Below are 15,472 nucleotides of genomic sequence, written 5' to 3' on the forward strand. Positions count from 1 at the left end.
AATGTTGAAAAACATGTTCCATCTTTAACTTCATGCCTTTTGGAGATCAGTTTATCTTCTACTCACTTAACTATTCATAGTAAACGATATTGTGACCAGTGCTACCCAAACTTTAGCATGCCACTGTAAGTTCCACTTTCACATTAGGTACCCGTTGAGAAGATCTGCCTATTTGGGAAGTTCTGAGCATTAAACTGGATTAATGAGACTTTTATTATACTGCACAAGTTGTGTGAACGTTGTTTTTGCTATTGTTAAACTCGGGCCCCTATGACTTCAGTTCATCAGAATTTTCTCCATTTTTAGTTTCTTCATTTACTGTGGTGGCATGCAAAAACAACTAAGTTTTATTCACAGATTCAACATAAGGCTGGGTGAGTAATTGATATACAAATGGTCATTTGGAGGGGGAAGTATACATGATTATATACATACTGTGATGCACAATTTCTGTATGTGTTCAATTGACAGATTGATGTGCAGGCATGACCCCATGTATGTGAGTGTGTGTTTAACGAGGGCTCTTGTTGTGTTCAAGGCGAAAAATTTCTTACATGTGAGCTTGTTATTTCTTGCCACAGCTCGACAGAAAGTTTGATTATACACATATGTCGTCTTTGTTTGCGTGTGTGTTTATGCAGTCTAAAAATTGCAGATTACAAAAAGAGGCTGAACAAAGACAATCTGTTCCATCATTGCAGTAAACGGCAGCGAGGTCACACAGTTGAGACAATGCTGTCAGCATCCCTAAATCTCTGTAAAGCCACGCTGAACCTGTCTAATATTTTAATCCCGTGAAAATTAATGGATTAGATGAAAGCAATGTGTGTGTGTGTGTGTGTGTGTGTGTGTGTGTGTGTGTGTGTGTGTGTGTGTGTGTGTGTGTGTGTGTGTGTGTGTGTTTGTGTGTGTATGCATTTGTGTCTAATCATGAGCCTTCTTAATTTGCTGTACTCCTTAAAGCAGAAAGAATAAAATGCTCAAGTACCAACAGTTTGTGCAACTTACTTTTTAAGAGCTGTTTTTAAGGTTTGGGTTTAGGTGAAGGATTGGGCGTTACCACTGGCATCTGTTTTGCTTTTCCTCATATTGTAAATAATTACAGAAATGTGGATTCATTTGTCACAATCTGCTTAAAAATTAAAAGCTAAAGAGAAACGATGGCAAACACAAAGACCTTGAGGGATTCTGAAATGAATGCAGTGCACACCACCCTGTTGCTGTTTGGTTGATCAGCAAAGGATCACAATAACAAACATTAAATGTAGATTAAATATCTAGAGAGCTCAGTGAATACCCTTTTTAGTATTTACCTTTTACATATTAGTATGTACAGTGCTGCATCATGCTAATAATAAGCCATTTGAGTTGAGTTGAATCCTATACTGTATAACTGATTGAGTGTTACATTCAAGGTATGAAGAGAAAAATGTTTATTGGAGAGAGTATCCCCTTTTACACTGCCAGATTGATCCAAGGTGCCCAATTTTCCGCCTAGTAGGGTAGACAAAAAGGCACATTCTGTATAAACAAAAGTAGGTAGGCGGCATTTTGCTGCACTTTTGTTTTATACTGCCAATGCTGAAATTGGGCTTTCCTGCAAATTTGCACAATTCCTGTTTAAAAAGGGCTATAGTTAATTGAAATATTGCTTTAAAAGGCAGTTGGTGTGAGATTTATATGTTTGAGACACAACTGATTGCCTCTGTCAATTTTTCAGCATTTTTATCTTACTCTGTTCCATTTGTGGGTTGTATATTGGAATTGGATGTACTTTTTCTAATAGAGCAGCCCACGTCTCAGACTGCAGCTGTAATTTTGTGTCCAGCAGGTAAGCACAGCATTAAAGAAAGAATATAAAAAATAATAATAAAATATCTTGTCTACAGCTGCCACTCTGGCTACACATGTGCTAAACATATAAGATATCTCTTATTAAAAATGTCTCTGTAGTAAGGTGTATCTGTAAATGTAATATTGACATTGGTATTTGTTCTAATAAATTAGTTTGAGGCTGCAACAATACATGAACTCATTGCTCTTTCTTGTGTTGTTTTTAGCTGCTGTCTTTCCTTTTCTGTAAAGCACGTCGTACAGTAAGCTTGTTTAGAAAAGAGACACAGAAATACAGATTATTATAATTACATTTATGCCAAGTACAGAATTGAATGCAGAATCTAAAAAAAAAAAAACTCAGCATGTACCTTAAACGCATACGTTTGGTATTTGAATAGTATTAGATGTACTCTCTCTAATGGACATTACAAAGACTTGCATACATTATTTCTTCATTGTGCACATTGTACAAATCAATTATATTTATAATAATGTGACAATGCTCATTTTTAGGGACAAAAACCTAGTGAGGGTTAGAAAAAGACCACAGTTTTGGTTCAAATAATCACTGTCGCAAGACCGTTTGCAGGTCTGGGGTTCGCATCAGATGACCGCCGCACAGCCAATAAAAATGAACAACATCATCCGCGAGCGCAGGTCCCTGATCCAATCTGACAGCCCAAGAACATCTGGTACTTATACTGGACTACGAAGCCAATTAGACATAGCTGCCAAACTGTGTTACTACAAAGTCCGGGTCCATCACATGATGCCATTGGGCTCAAATACACTTTTTCCCATTGACTTATACTGAGAAGAGACACCTGTAAATCATTGGATGATTTTTTTTGTGTCACAACCCACCTAAAATGACTCATTCCACTATTGGGATTTGATCCATTTGGTCAGATCACAGTTTGAAAGTCTAAAAGAGCTGCACGACCAAATCCCCATTCAAGTTAGCAGAGTGCTAAACTGGAAAGCTGGCTCTGTTAGAGGAAGTTAGCTGCTCGGTCTGTGAAGTCTCTAGTATGCTTGTTTTACGGGCCTAACGATGCGGAAGAACGGAGTAATTATATACCCAGGAAGTAAATTTTTTTTTTTGCTTCATGAGCCTCTGAGCAACTTTCATAGTAATAAACAGTGCCCCACCTCCAACGCTGTCCCCAGTTAGACATCCACAGCAGAGACGCTGAGATGGGGAAAACCTGTAAACGCTGACCAGTCAGAGTACATTGGGCTATTAAATGAAGGGAGCTTAAAGAAACAGGTGCTAAAATGTAGCGTTCCAGAGGTTGAATACAGGTCCATGTCGAAGCAGAAATCGGTGCCTGGAATTGGGCCTGTAGGCTCCCGACCTTGTCCTCAACATTTCTTCCAAATCTTCCTCTGATGTCAATTTAGTATCTTAGTTCAGCTGGCAGGTACTTAGAGAGACACTGGAGACAAGTAGAATCTGGTGCAATCGAGTTTAATGTGTCCACAAGCATCAACACATACAACTTAATGAGTCAAGCTCCGGAGCAGGACTGAAGACTCACTTTCGGTACGCTCGCTTTTATGCTGGTGGAGACTCTGCCGAGTCTCCACCTCTTTTCGTTAATCCTTCCCACTCAGACCCAAATCTATTGGTGGCAAGCTTTTTCCTTTTGTCCAATCATGAACAGGCCCGTTTCTAATGGTGTAATCACTTTCACTTTAGGCTTGGAATTTCCCAAATCGTCCACCCTTAGGTTTGGATCTGCTTTCACTTTATTTTTAAAAAACATATGAACTTTAGGGACTTTCTTTATACAGTCCCTCATGCTTTCATGCAATATAAACCTTTAAGTGTGTGTCATGCCATACGAGCATTAGTGTGTGTGTGTGTTATCGCTGAATAGTACATGGTATACTTTTGTGTTCTTCAATATGTGAATACAATGTGAGTACATAACTTTTGCATTATGAGTACATTGGCATGTGTAACAGTGTTTTGTCACATATAGATGCATATCAAACGGTATTATAGAGACTCATACATAAAACATGGTTATATGGTCTTAATCTCCAATCAGGCAATTTTTACCTGACCAGAGATTAACTTTTACACTACATCCAACACAGGCGGTATGAGCGAAATATTGTTTTTTATGTTGGTTTTTTTTTTTACCATTAAAGCATGTGAGCATGTATTTTTTTTTTTTTTTTTTAGTTTTTTACTAGATCAAGTTGAACCTGAAAATTAGCATATTAGGTCCTCTTATATGGATTGGCTTACCAGGGATCATGTGGCTTTAAAACTGAAGCAAAGACACCGTTCCTTTTAAGCTCTAATTCTCTCACAAAAAGTTCTGGTAGCTTATTTTGGAAATGACCTGCCCCCATAATAAATCAAATGCTGAGTACATGAAAACCGTAAGCAAAAAAATGTGCTCCTTTATCACATACATTCAAATGTCAGTCAGTCTCTTTACACTTGTTGTGTTCATCATCAGGCCTTTACACTGCAATGCATTATAGAAACATTGACTTTTACAACAAATGAACAATATGGTTTATTTGTATTCCTGTGTAACACCCACAGTGTTTAAACTATGCAAAACTGAAAATGTGTCCTCAGATGTTACAGCAAATAGACCAGATGTTGTTTTTGTTATTTAGATCATTAGAGAAGTGACTTGGAAGCGCTTCAGATGGGATGAGTGTGGAGAAAGTGCTTCCCACTAACATATCCTCATCATTGCTGTCTCACAGCTTGGATATAAATGTGGTCTGATCGTTTTTATATTTGGCAGTCTGTGTAATGTCTATAGATTAGTGGTAAAGGGTCTGCAGGTGAATGCCAAAGTAAAGGCCTAAAGGCTCTGGCAAGGCAATGATGCGTGTTTGAAGTTGTTAGCAGTTGGCACTTATGCATCCAGACAAATTATTTGTATCCTTAGTTGGACCCATGACACATGGTGGTAAAGAGTATCCCCAGGGAATATGCATCATTTGTGTTCAAGGAGACATTATAATGTGAATTTAACTAAAAGTGTGTATGAGTGTCTTCCTTACATTCCACTGAGAGCTTGAAAGTCTTAACCCACGGCTGCCCCAGTGTCCTCTGGTCGACCATGCAGGTCACCTCCCTGTCGTTATCTGCCGGCGTGGGAACCAGCCGATACTCGCTGCGTACTGTCACCGTGCCGTCCGGCCCGTTCGTGGTGCTGGTCGAGTGGTTGCCTCCAACCGATGCCAACCACTTGATGGTAGCTGCCGGTTTGCCTTCCGCTGCCTCGCACTGGGCCACCACCACCGACTTGGTCCCAGCCTGGACGGTCACAGCGTTGGCTGAGTTCCTGGGCTTGGCTAGGGGTAGAGAGTGAGAGGAAAAAAAGGGTACACGTCAGACAAAGGAAAAAGAGGTACAGAGATAAAAGACAAATGGCAGCAGCAGGAGTAAGATAAAACAAATTGAAGGGCGTTGAAAAGAAAGACTTCAGACATGAGGCAGAGGAGGGGAAGAGGGATGAGGGCAGGAAGAGAGCAGAGGAGGGGGAGGTTCAATCGGTTTGTTGTGCATATACTGCACACTGTGGCGTCCTACTACGACTGTAATGAAACTCTGAGAGGAGAGTAGGCCCTCTGGTGTGACCCTAGGCCACTCAACATAACAGAGACAGAAAGAGAAAGTGCAGTTAGATCCTTAAAAAGAGCTACAGTATCTAAATTTAAGGCATTATAGCACATTACAACTTTTTAATGCAGTTAATGTGGGTTTTGTTATGATTTAATGACAGCTGGTATGCTCTTAGAATAATCCAGAACAAAGATCATCCTCTGTAAACTTGTGACGATCTTGCAAGTTCAAAGTAAGAAAACACAGCCTCGACTTTGGCCCAGTTATAATGCATTTCTGTTATCAACCAAGACGTAATGAGTGAGCTTTATCATATCAGGTATTTTTGCAGGTGTTCCCCCATTGAAGTAAAACATCAAACACACCGACAGTTCCGAGGCTTTTACATTGCAACAGTGATATGCAAAACATTGCTTTTCCTTCTTCCATCACATTAGCTTTGTTAAATTGAACTGGACTTATTCTGTAAAGTGGCAATGTTCCGTGAAAATATCTTCCCTTACTTAAAGGGAAAAAACTCAACTTCCAACACACTATCAATCAATCTGTAAATGTCAGTGAATTCCATTACTTCGTGATGTCAAGTGTTGCGATTGTAACACCCACTCTTCTTAAACATGCGTCATGTTGTACTGCAGAATGTGAGTTATTAAATTTCCCTTAAATGCTTTTAAATCTGTTGCATGCAGCTGTATGTGTACAGAAACAGTAATGGACATAATGGAATTGAAAGACTTCACTTCTAAGGAAAAAGTCAGGCAATTAGTGAAAACACTTTTTTGTGTCAGTGCACTGTCTGCTGGTTTACTGAAGCCACTGTCAGTGGAGAAAGTGGCTGGTCTTTGTGTTCTTAGTGGAATAAGCCTTTTCTCTTTTATTCTAAGGGACTAACACCAAAGTTTATACTTAATAAATCATTTAAATGTTTGAGCATTTCCTGCAGTCATACTCTTCTACAGCTGGACTGCAAATGTCTCATCATAGCACCATGCTGTTATAATTTATACATGATAGTAAGAAAAATATATCACCAACAAAACAGACTTAAAACTATAATTGGTAGGGGTGTAACGGTACACAAAAGTCACGGTTTGGTTCATATCACAGTTTAGGAATTATGGGTCAGTGCAAAATGGCTGCAGCAGAAAACAAAAACAAATCCACCAGGATACATGTTTTTACTTATTTCTAAGTAAGGGTAGAGCAAGTGTCAAAGACAGACAAAATCCTCCTGCTGGGGACTAAGAGCATTTTGCCCACTGGCACCATGGGGAAATATTTTCTAAATTTAAAAAAAAAAGGAACATTTCAAACACATTTAAATTACACTGCACAAACACTGAACAAACACTTTCTTAAAAGGCAACAGGTCACAACAGTCTATAAAATGAAAAACAACATCTTTTATGCTATGAAACTGAAAATACCAAAATACATAGAATAATCAATTAGTTCCACCATGGCTATATATATATAAATATTCAAAGCGCCCAAACATTAATCATTCTGGTGGTCAGCATATCTGGTTGACGCTGTCACATATGCATTAACATGTCAGATGAGTTTCCATCACAGACCCTACAACAGTGAATTAAATCCACACACCGTCGTTGGCGTATACACAATCTCTCACCCATGTAGCTCACTGGGAACCTTCGCGGAGGTCTTTCAGCTCTGCTGCTTCAGCAGACTTGCACATCAATCAGCTTGTTGTGCTTGTTTATGCTGTTAACAGCATACAACAAACATTTTGCGGACAGAACTTGACATTGTGAACTTTTGCTCATCTTTACGTGTGTCAGTCTACATGTCATTTTTGTGTGTGTGTGTGTGACTGAGGGAACTGAGCCCTGACCCCCATACCGTGATAGTCAGTACAAATACACAAACCATTTCAGTCCTAATAATCAGCCTTGAGCATTACCCTCAACAGTGCTAAATGTTTTCAATTAAGGCCTAAAATACCTGAGCTACTTTAATCCATCCACTGGAAGTCTGATTTTCAAGGTGTCATCACACCAGCATTTAAAAATCATTAATATACTTGCAGGGACAAATATTTTACGCCAATTTTTTGCATCAAGTTCAACTCTGATGAGCTCTGACTTTGTGCCGTTTACCAGGAGCAAGCCATTATATGCTTTCAAAGCCATACTTCCCTTCGTTTAAAAGGATCCACACAACAGAAATGGTTTGTGACAGATATAAGAAAAAGGTTCTTTTTTTTTTTAATAAATCGTGTAGTCGCTGAGCATGCTAGCCTGGACAGTGGTAACTTTTTCAGAAACTAACAATCCAACATTCACATTCACTTCAGCCGTGCAGAGGTGAGAAAGAAGCCAGGGTTTGAACTTCTCGCCCTTCCTTTTTATGTTTTTATCCTTGACACAACAATTTTATGTGAACAACCAAGTGAAACACTATGAATGTCTTCCTAGAATAGCTGTCTGAAAATGTGCACCACTTTTGCACTATTTATATTCTCTTGTCTGCCCTCTCTTTGATGGCAGGCTTGTCACTCCCTCTTGCAGTGGGGCCATTTGAAACAACCATTAACAGTTTCGATCTCAGTGTGACATCATGCTTGACCAATTTTGCCCAGTAAAATCACATATTTAACAAAGACGTGTGGAAGAATTTCACAGTGTCCCTTTATGGTGTGAGCAGGTCTTTGGCCTACAACATGAAGTACCAATCCCTATTGATTTGGAATAAGTCAGAGAAGGGGTGGGCGATATGGCAAAGTCTTCTATCATGGCATATATGAAATTTTGTATCACAGTAATGGTAAATATCATGATACAGTAATTGTTCTGTGAGTTCAATTAAGAAATGGTTTTAAATAACCACATCATACTTCAACACATTTTCTTTCATACAAGCAAAAAACAACTGCCTCGCATGAGACAACACTTGAGTTAACTAGAATTAACACCATGCGGTTGTATGCCTCTGTGTACCAATAAATTTGCACTTACACACGCATCTTCCCCACGGCAACACTGGAGATCTATTCAGTCAGCACAGTTTCAAGGTGGACACCCATGATTAGTGTCACCAGTTCAGTATGTGAATGTCTCCCCTTTGGTTTCTGATGTTGAGTAGTGGCCAGAAAAGTGTTTTTGCAGAACATTATGATGTCACAGTAAAGTTGACCTTTAACCTTTTGGATATAAATTGTCAGTACTTCATGATTATATCTTTTTAGACATTTGTGGGATTTATATTTCCCAAACTGGATTAGGAATTCTTGAGTAATGGCCAAAAACACGTTTTGTGTGGTCACAGTGACCTTGACGACCTTTGACCACCAAATTCTTAACAGTTCATTCGTGAGTCCAAGTGGATGTTTGTGCCAAATTTAAGAGAACTCCCTCAAGGCCTTCATGCATTCATGAGAATGAGACAGACAAGGTCACAGTGACCTTGACCTTTGACCACCAAATTCTAATTAGTTCATTGTTACATCTAAGTGGATGTTTGTGTCAAATTTGAGGAAATTCCCTCAAGGTGTTCTTGAGATATCACTTTCACAAGAAGGAGTCAGTGCGGCACTTTGCTGCAGTGGTTAGCATTGTCGCTTCACAGCAAGAGGGTTCCTGGTTCAAGCCCAGGGTGGGGGGTTCAAACCCCGGGTTGGGAGAGCCCATCTGTGCAGAGTTTGCATGTTTTCCCCGTGTCAGTGTGGGTTTTCTTCGGGTACTCCAGCTTCTTCCCACAGTCCAAAGACATGCAGGTTGACTGGTGACTCTAAATTGCTCGTAGGTGTGAATGTGAGCATGAATGGTTGTCTGTCTCGATGTGTCAGCCCTGCGATGGTCTGGCAACCTGTCCCGGGTGTACCCCGCCTCTCGCTCAATGTCAGCTGGGATAGGCTCCAGCCATGAACATGACATGAAGGGCTGTATATAATGACCTCACAGAACACCCCCATCTACAATGCTGCCTCCATTAAAGGGTACATTATTACAACCTCCTCCACCATTGCCTCATTTGTTGTTGTGTGAGACTTTTGACTCTGTCCTCTAGTGCCATCTGGTAAATGTATCTATGCTACCAATAAGGTCACTTGGAAGTATGAGGGCAGCGTTGTATACAAACGTTTGAAACAGACCCATCTATTTTTGTATGTAATGGCAGTATAAATGAGCCCTAAGTCAGAAGTTGACATATCCTACTGGCTTTGTGACGGGTGGCATGCATCAGCTTTTTGATAACTTCAATTAAGCGTCAAAGCTGCATGCTGCTGTGCAGATTTGCACTTATTTAACCACGCAATGCTGAGATTCTTATGTCAAAGAATCGGCACATAGGCCGCATTTTTGCACCCATGTGTCCCAGCCCAGCCTGAGTGGGCTTTACTTCTGATTAAGAACTCCCTTCCCACTTTAATTTCCTATCATTATTTTTAAATGTCAAAACGTTTGTGAACATGGATGACTGTCAGCTTTCATAATATGATATCAAATCCAAATCCAGGCAGCATGAAAAACGTCTCACATATTGTGTCTTTGTGAAACCAGAAGATATCGTAAGACAGGAGATGAAACAAAGAGCAGGAGCAGACGTGGAGAGCTGGGACAAAGCGAGACAAGAGAGGTGAGAGTTCAGACCTGACAGAGATAAGCAAAAGAGAGGAGACACAAACAGAGAGGACGACAGAGTAGAAACAGACATAAACAGAGACACAGACTGGCCATGCAGAAAGGAGAAGAGAGTAGAGCGGAGTGGCAGAAATGGGTTTGGATTGATCTGCGGGCTTTAACAAGTCGGGAGTATCCATCCCTGATGTGTTTCGTGACATTGCATCCAATTGGGCCCACTGCTATTTCTCACACAGTAATTAGAAGGCGAACAGGAAGCTATGCTAACAGAGCTGAGTAAACACTGCACCCATCCCCCCCCACCCCGCAATCCCCCGTACACCCGCCACCACCACCCCTGTCGTACTATCAATAGGCTGAATGCCACAGACTGACAGAGAGACAGGAAAAAGGCATTACAGTAATGTTTCCAAACACAGTAAACTGCATGAGGTGTGTTTGGCTTTATAAAACCAAGCACTTAGAATGCTTCAAAAGGTGGACACATTTCTGTAGAAGTCATATTCACCACATGCTTTCAATTGAGGCATTCAAATTGCACTTTGCAGGAGTTTAGCCAATAACTGTGGGTTTTATAACACAAGTATTGCAGTTACGAACTTTCCCAAACTCCCACTCACATTTGCTTGCCTTCCTTCAGAGAGACATTTGCTGTGAAACACTGTCCGAGTGGCTGGTAGGAATCCTCCAGACCCTTAAGCAGATGCTTGCCCTAACTTGAACCTGAGACCTCTCAAAGACTGTCTTTCTTATTGCCTTGGCAGCAGTAACAGATCAAGGTCTGTGACTGGCAGATTGCCAGTTTGAATCATAAACAAGTCGGGAATATCTGCCAAGCGTGAAGATTTGTAACTGAGTGTGAAGCCGGCTGTTGCTGAATTAAGGTGGCGTTCACACAGGACAGCTGACATCTGTCATAGTCACAGAGTTTGCATTGAAACTAACCAGACACCAAGAAAGCTAATTAGTGAAGCCCAGTAGTGACCCAGATTATCACTTACATTTGGCCCACATTCTGCTATGCAATAACAGTGATGGAGCCACTGCAATCTGGCTGCAAGGACACCAACTAAACCTGGATAATGTGCAGAACTGGGCCAGACCCCAGCTACACTGTAGGCTTTGAAGACCCAGCTCTGAACCAGATTACAGGCTGTATGTTGCACTTGGCCCAGTATGCAAATGCTGCACATGTCTTACATGTGTCTGGTTAGAGACAAGCCATTTTTGGACCTTACCATTGCCATAAGTGACCCATTTACTTCTTTAAATCAACCAACATTGACCTAGAATCATCTCCTAACTAGGTTGTGTTGCAGTGTCTCTTGAAACTGTTCAAAGTAATCTGTACAGATTTCAGACCCTAATGAGGTCCATCTGAACATAACATTTTTAGCAGGCTGGCTTTATGGATGGCAGTATAAGTGGACTGGTCCACCACTAGCTGGTCCGGATTAAAAAACAACTAACAGATGCTGCAAAATTATTCACAAATATTTCTCGTTCCCAGAGGATAGAGACTACTGACTCCAATGATCCACTGACTTTTCCTCTTGCACCACCATGAGGTTGATATTGTTGTGTTTTAGTGAATGTCATGGTCCGGCTGTGCCTCTCCCTCATTCCTCTCTGCTGTTTACTCCTCCCCTGTGTTTCTAGTCAGTCCCCTGTCTGTTCTCTCTTTCTCTGTCTGTGTGTGTTTGTCTGTACATGGCACTCCCTTCCACTCCTGCTGTTCAGTTTAGTTTATTTGTTTTACACACATAAATACATATCACAAGAAATATTAAAAACTACTGGATAGATTGTCATGAAGTTTGGTGCAAACTCTCATGTTGTCCTGGTCTTTGATCAAGCGTCACCATCAGGTCAAAAATGTTTGTATAATACTTTAAATTATGACCAAAAACCTGCTAAACTAATGCCATTCCCATCAGCCTCAACTGTATGTTGTTTATTGCTAATAATAGCATACTGAACTAATAAGATGACGTGGTAAACATTATATTACCATTCTGAGGATATTTGAATTACCATTTAACTCAAAGGAGTTGTTAGTTTTGCTGCTTATTAATATTTTCATACACAAGCTATGTATGTCAATATCATCCATCAGCACGCTTTGAATTTGTCCCAAGCAAGCTCTCCCTGACATAAAAAGGGTCAAGCAAGAAGAGACAGAGCAGCCAGTAAACCTGAACTCTGTTTGAAGATTGAACATTTAAAGCCATGCAGCTGAGCACGACAGTGTGGTCGAGCATCTAACTTCCACTGGCCGAATGGCTAACAACCGGTTTAGTGCTCCAATAACATGAATGAGGATAAAATGATTTAATCTTGCAACTCTTCTAGACTCTCGAAATGTTATTTTCACCAAATGGATCAAATCGTGATTAAGAAACAAGTCATTTCACAGGGGTTGTGTCACTCAAAAAATATATATCCACTGATTTACAGACGTCTCATTTCCAATGTAAGTCTATGGAAAAAAGTCAATTTGGGCCGCAGGGCATCACGTGACAAACCCCGAAAACTGCAGTGCCACTGCTTTGCCACGATAAAAATTGGCTGCAAAGCTTGGCACACCTCCTGGGGGCCTGGAGGGAATCCCCTGAAACTCCCTCAAGGACCACTTGGGATACCCGGACCTCTGGTTGAGAACCACTGACCTACATCAACTACAATATGCCAGTGATCAGCTGTGTGTTTGAGATGAAGTGTCTGATATCTAGAGATGCACCAATTTATCAGCCAAACATCAGTATAAGCTGATACTCACTTTGTTGACTGCCATCAGCCTAACAGTAAACAAAATGACATTAACTGATGGCAGTGGCCAGTGTTTATTTGTCGTGTCACATCAGTTATGCACTGGCTAAATGTTTTGTCAGTAATTTGCGGTCAGACTCTGAGGACAGTACCTACAATACCCAGCTGCTGACTCAGAGAAAAAGCCACTGGCTGAACCTGTCCCTGTCTTCATGAAAGATGGCAACATGTACCGTGCACATGTATAGTTTGTTTTCACATTTTCTTTCAGTGAGCAGCTGTTCAGCTACTTATGCACCTCACATCTTGGACTGAAACAGAAATACGCCATTGTCTCATACAAACTCCAAGTTTCTCTTTCACACATGTAGCACGCAACAGAGGACTGTCTGTGCCAGAAGCATTGCTGAAAATACTCCTGGGTAGAGCATGCAGGAGGCAGGACATAATGTGGGTTATACTCCTGTTTTGTTGCCAGTTCTTCATTTGGTTATAAACAGAAAAGTGTCTGCCATTCCATAAATTTGTCTGACGATTACTGTGTCAGCCTTTACCGAAAGAAGTTCCCCAATCTTTTCATCTCTCCCGATAAGAAATTTCCATTGATGTCTTTGTGTAAATGACTCTTCTTCTTCACCCATGGATGTTTGTTTTCCTCCAGTTTTCTGCGACCCTCGTGATAGAAATGTCATCCTCGCCTGTAGTGAATTCTCTTGACAATTACCCGCTCTATTCACACATGAGCTCAATCAGACGTTACATGAACTTTGATGTAGGGGACCGGCAGGATGAAATCGGACATTTGCGTTGTCACTTACAGCTCCTTCTGGGAATGTCTAGATAATTTCAGGTTTGCAGTACATGTGTGAAAAGTGCTATAGACTGAGCTGCAACAAGACAGATAGCTTATCTTTTAAAGGAAATCATGCATCTTACTATCAAAAAAGGCTTTTGAGGTATCAGCGATTTTTCTTCTTTTTATCATTAATATTTGGAAAAGGAGGCACACAGTGTGATAAATAAAAAATAAATAAAAATAAGATAAAAAACATTGGCATCGACATCAACTATCAGCCAAATTGTTATTTCTATCAGTAAGAGCCGATGCTCTCAATCGGTGCATTCCTGCTGGTAACACTGAAACTGAGCCTGCAGAGCTGACATATTTGGATTTAGCGGCACTGGCTGGTGGCACATATCAATGTTTCCTCCTTCTCTCCCTCCCTAAACATGGATTTATTCACTGCTGTATCCTGATGAAGGCAGCCAAGTGATGCATTTTTTTTATATTTTCTACTTTGCTGCATACATTAGCCAAAAATCAATAAAGGCTTCTGGATCTTGTTAAATTTTTTGGAATTCATGTCCCACCAGCTGCCCAGGTTTGTAAACATCTTCTCTCAGCTTGACACACTGCTGCTGAATATTTCCAGACATTGTTGGGGAAAACATCTGTTTGGCTCTCTACGTCTCCTTAACTGTTAACAATACATGAATATTCAAGGAACACAGGAATAGTTTATCCTGCAATTACTCTGCTGTGTGTGTTGTTTTGACAACTCATTACTGGCTGCTAGAAATGTTGACAAAATGCATTAATTGAAGCTTGAGACTAATTTAACTAATTTGAGCTTGAGAGTGCCTAAAATGGTAAAAAAAAAAAAAAAAAAAAAATGAATCAAATTAATGATAATTTCCAATGTCACAATTGTTATGCAAAAACCAAAAGGTAAAAACACATTGCTTTGACTTCTAAAGCCAGCTCAGACTTGCCTCTGAACACGATTACAAAAAGCACCTTGAGGCCTCACATTTCAAGCCCCTTTGTGCTGCTGCATTTAACCGCACTATGACTGATTCAGTGCCTCCACTCGAGGGCAAATGTAAACTCAAAGGCATTTTTTTTTTATTTTTTACCTTCCTCTGTCTGTTATCAACAACTCAACAATATAGAGGATGGTGGATGCTGTTCCAATTCACCAAGGTTGTTTGTACACAGCGGCATTTGTTATTGAAGATTCTGTGTATCTACTGACTGACACATTTTCACTGTATGGAGAATGTCTCATATACTTGTTTTGTTTAGGTTATCTCTCCTTTGCTGAGGATGCCAGTAACTCTGGAAGTCAAGATATTTCTATTTAATTAAGATATGGTTTACGAAAAACACCAATAAATATGCTGAACAAGTACTGGCTGCGGTGTGTTTTCAGGGCTGGAACCTAAAATGCATGGAGCACTGTCCTAGTAGGCCAAAAGGGATTACTTCTATTTAACTTTCTCTTTAACCTTTATTCAGCGAGGGAAGGTTTGTTTCGCACACGATTTCTTCAGAGCAAGACCCTGATTTTCACTCTTACACATTTTTTCCACCTGGGAGCTGACTGGTAGCCTACAAACACATTCTTATTGCTACTGGCCAATGAGCAGCTGACTGGAGCTATTAGGATCATAATGCTTTACTGAGGAATGCCTGGAGAGCAGATGCTGTGAAAAAGAAGATCATTTATTCCTATGTAAAGTGGCTAGAATCAATAAATTACCTACAGGAATATAAAGATGACTGAGGTTATAGTAACACAAACATTTCTCAGATACAGAGCTGCCCCGGAGGTACAAAAAGTCTCAACAATAAAAACACTTAATACTTAACCCTTTG

The 15,472-nt window shown here is 40.4% G+C and overlaps 1 protein-coding gene across 4 annotated transcripts in view; it reads right to left on the reverse strand.

Moving 5' to 3' along the window:
* pvrl2l (PVR cell adhesion molecule related 2 like) overlaps positions 1-15,472 on the reverse strand; it is a 433,542-nt gene that overhangs the window by 229,062 nt on the left and 189,008 nt on the right. For all 4 annotated transcript variants that reach the window (XM_050034267.1, XM_050034266.1, XM_050034268.1 and 1 more), the window contains exon 4: positions 4,876-5,169. In XM_050034267.1, coding sequence (XP_049890224.1) covers positions 4,876-5,169 — 294 coding nt within the window. The remainder of the gene's footprint in view (positions 1-4,875; positions 5,170-15,472) is intronic.

Source organism: Epinephelus moara, chromosome 22 (assembly GCF_006386435.1).
Source record: "Epinephelus moara isolate mb chromosome 22, YSFRI_EMoa_1.0, whole genome shotgun sequence".
Lineage (NCBI taxonomy): Eukaryota > Metazoa > Chordata > Actinopteri > Perciformes > Serranidae > Epinephelus > Epinephelus moara.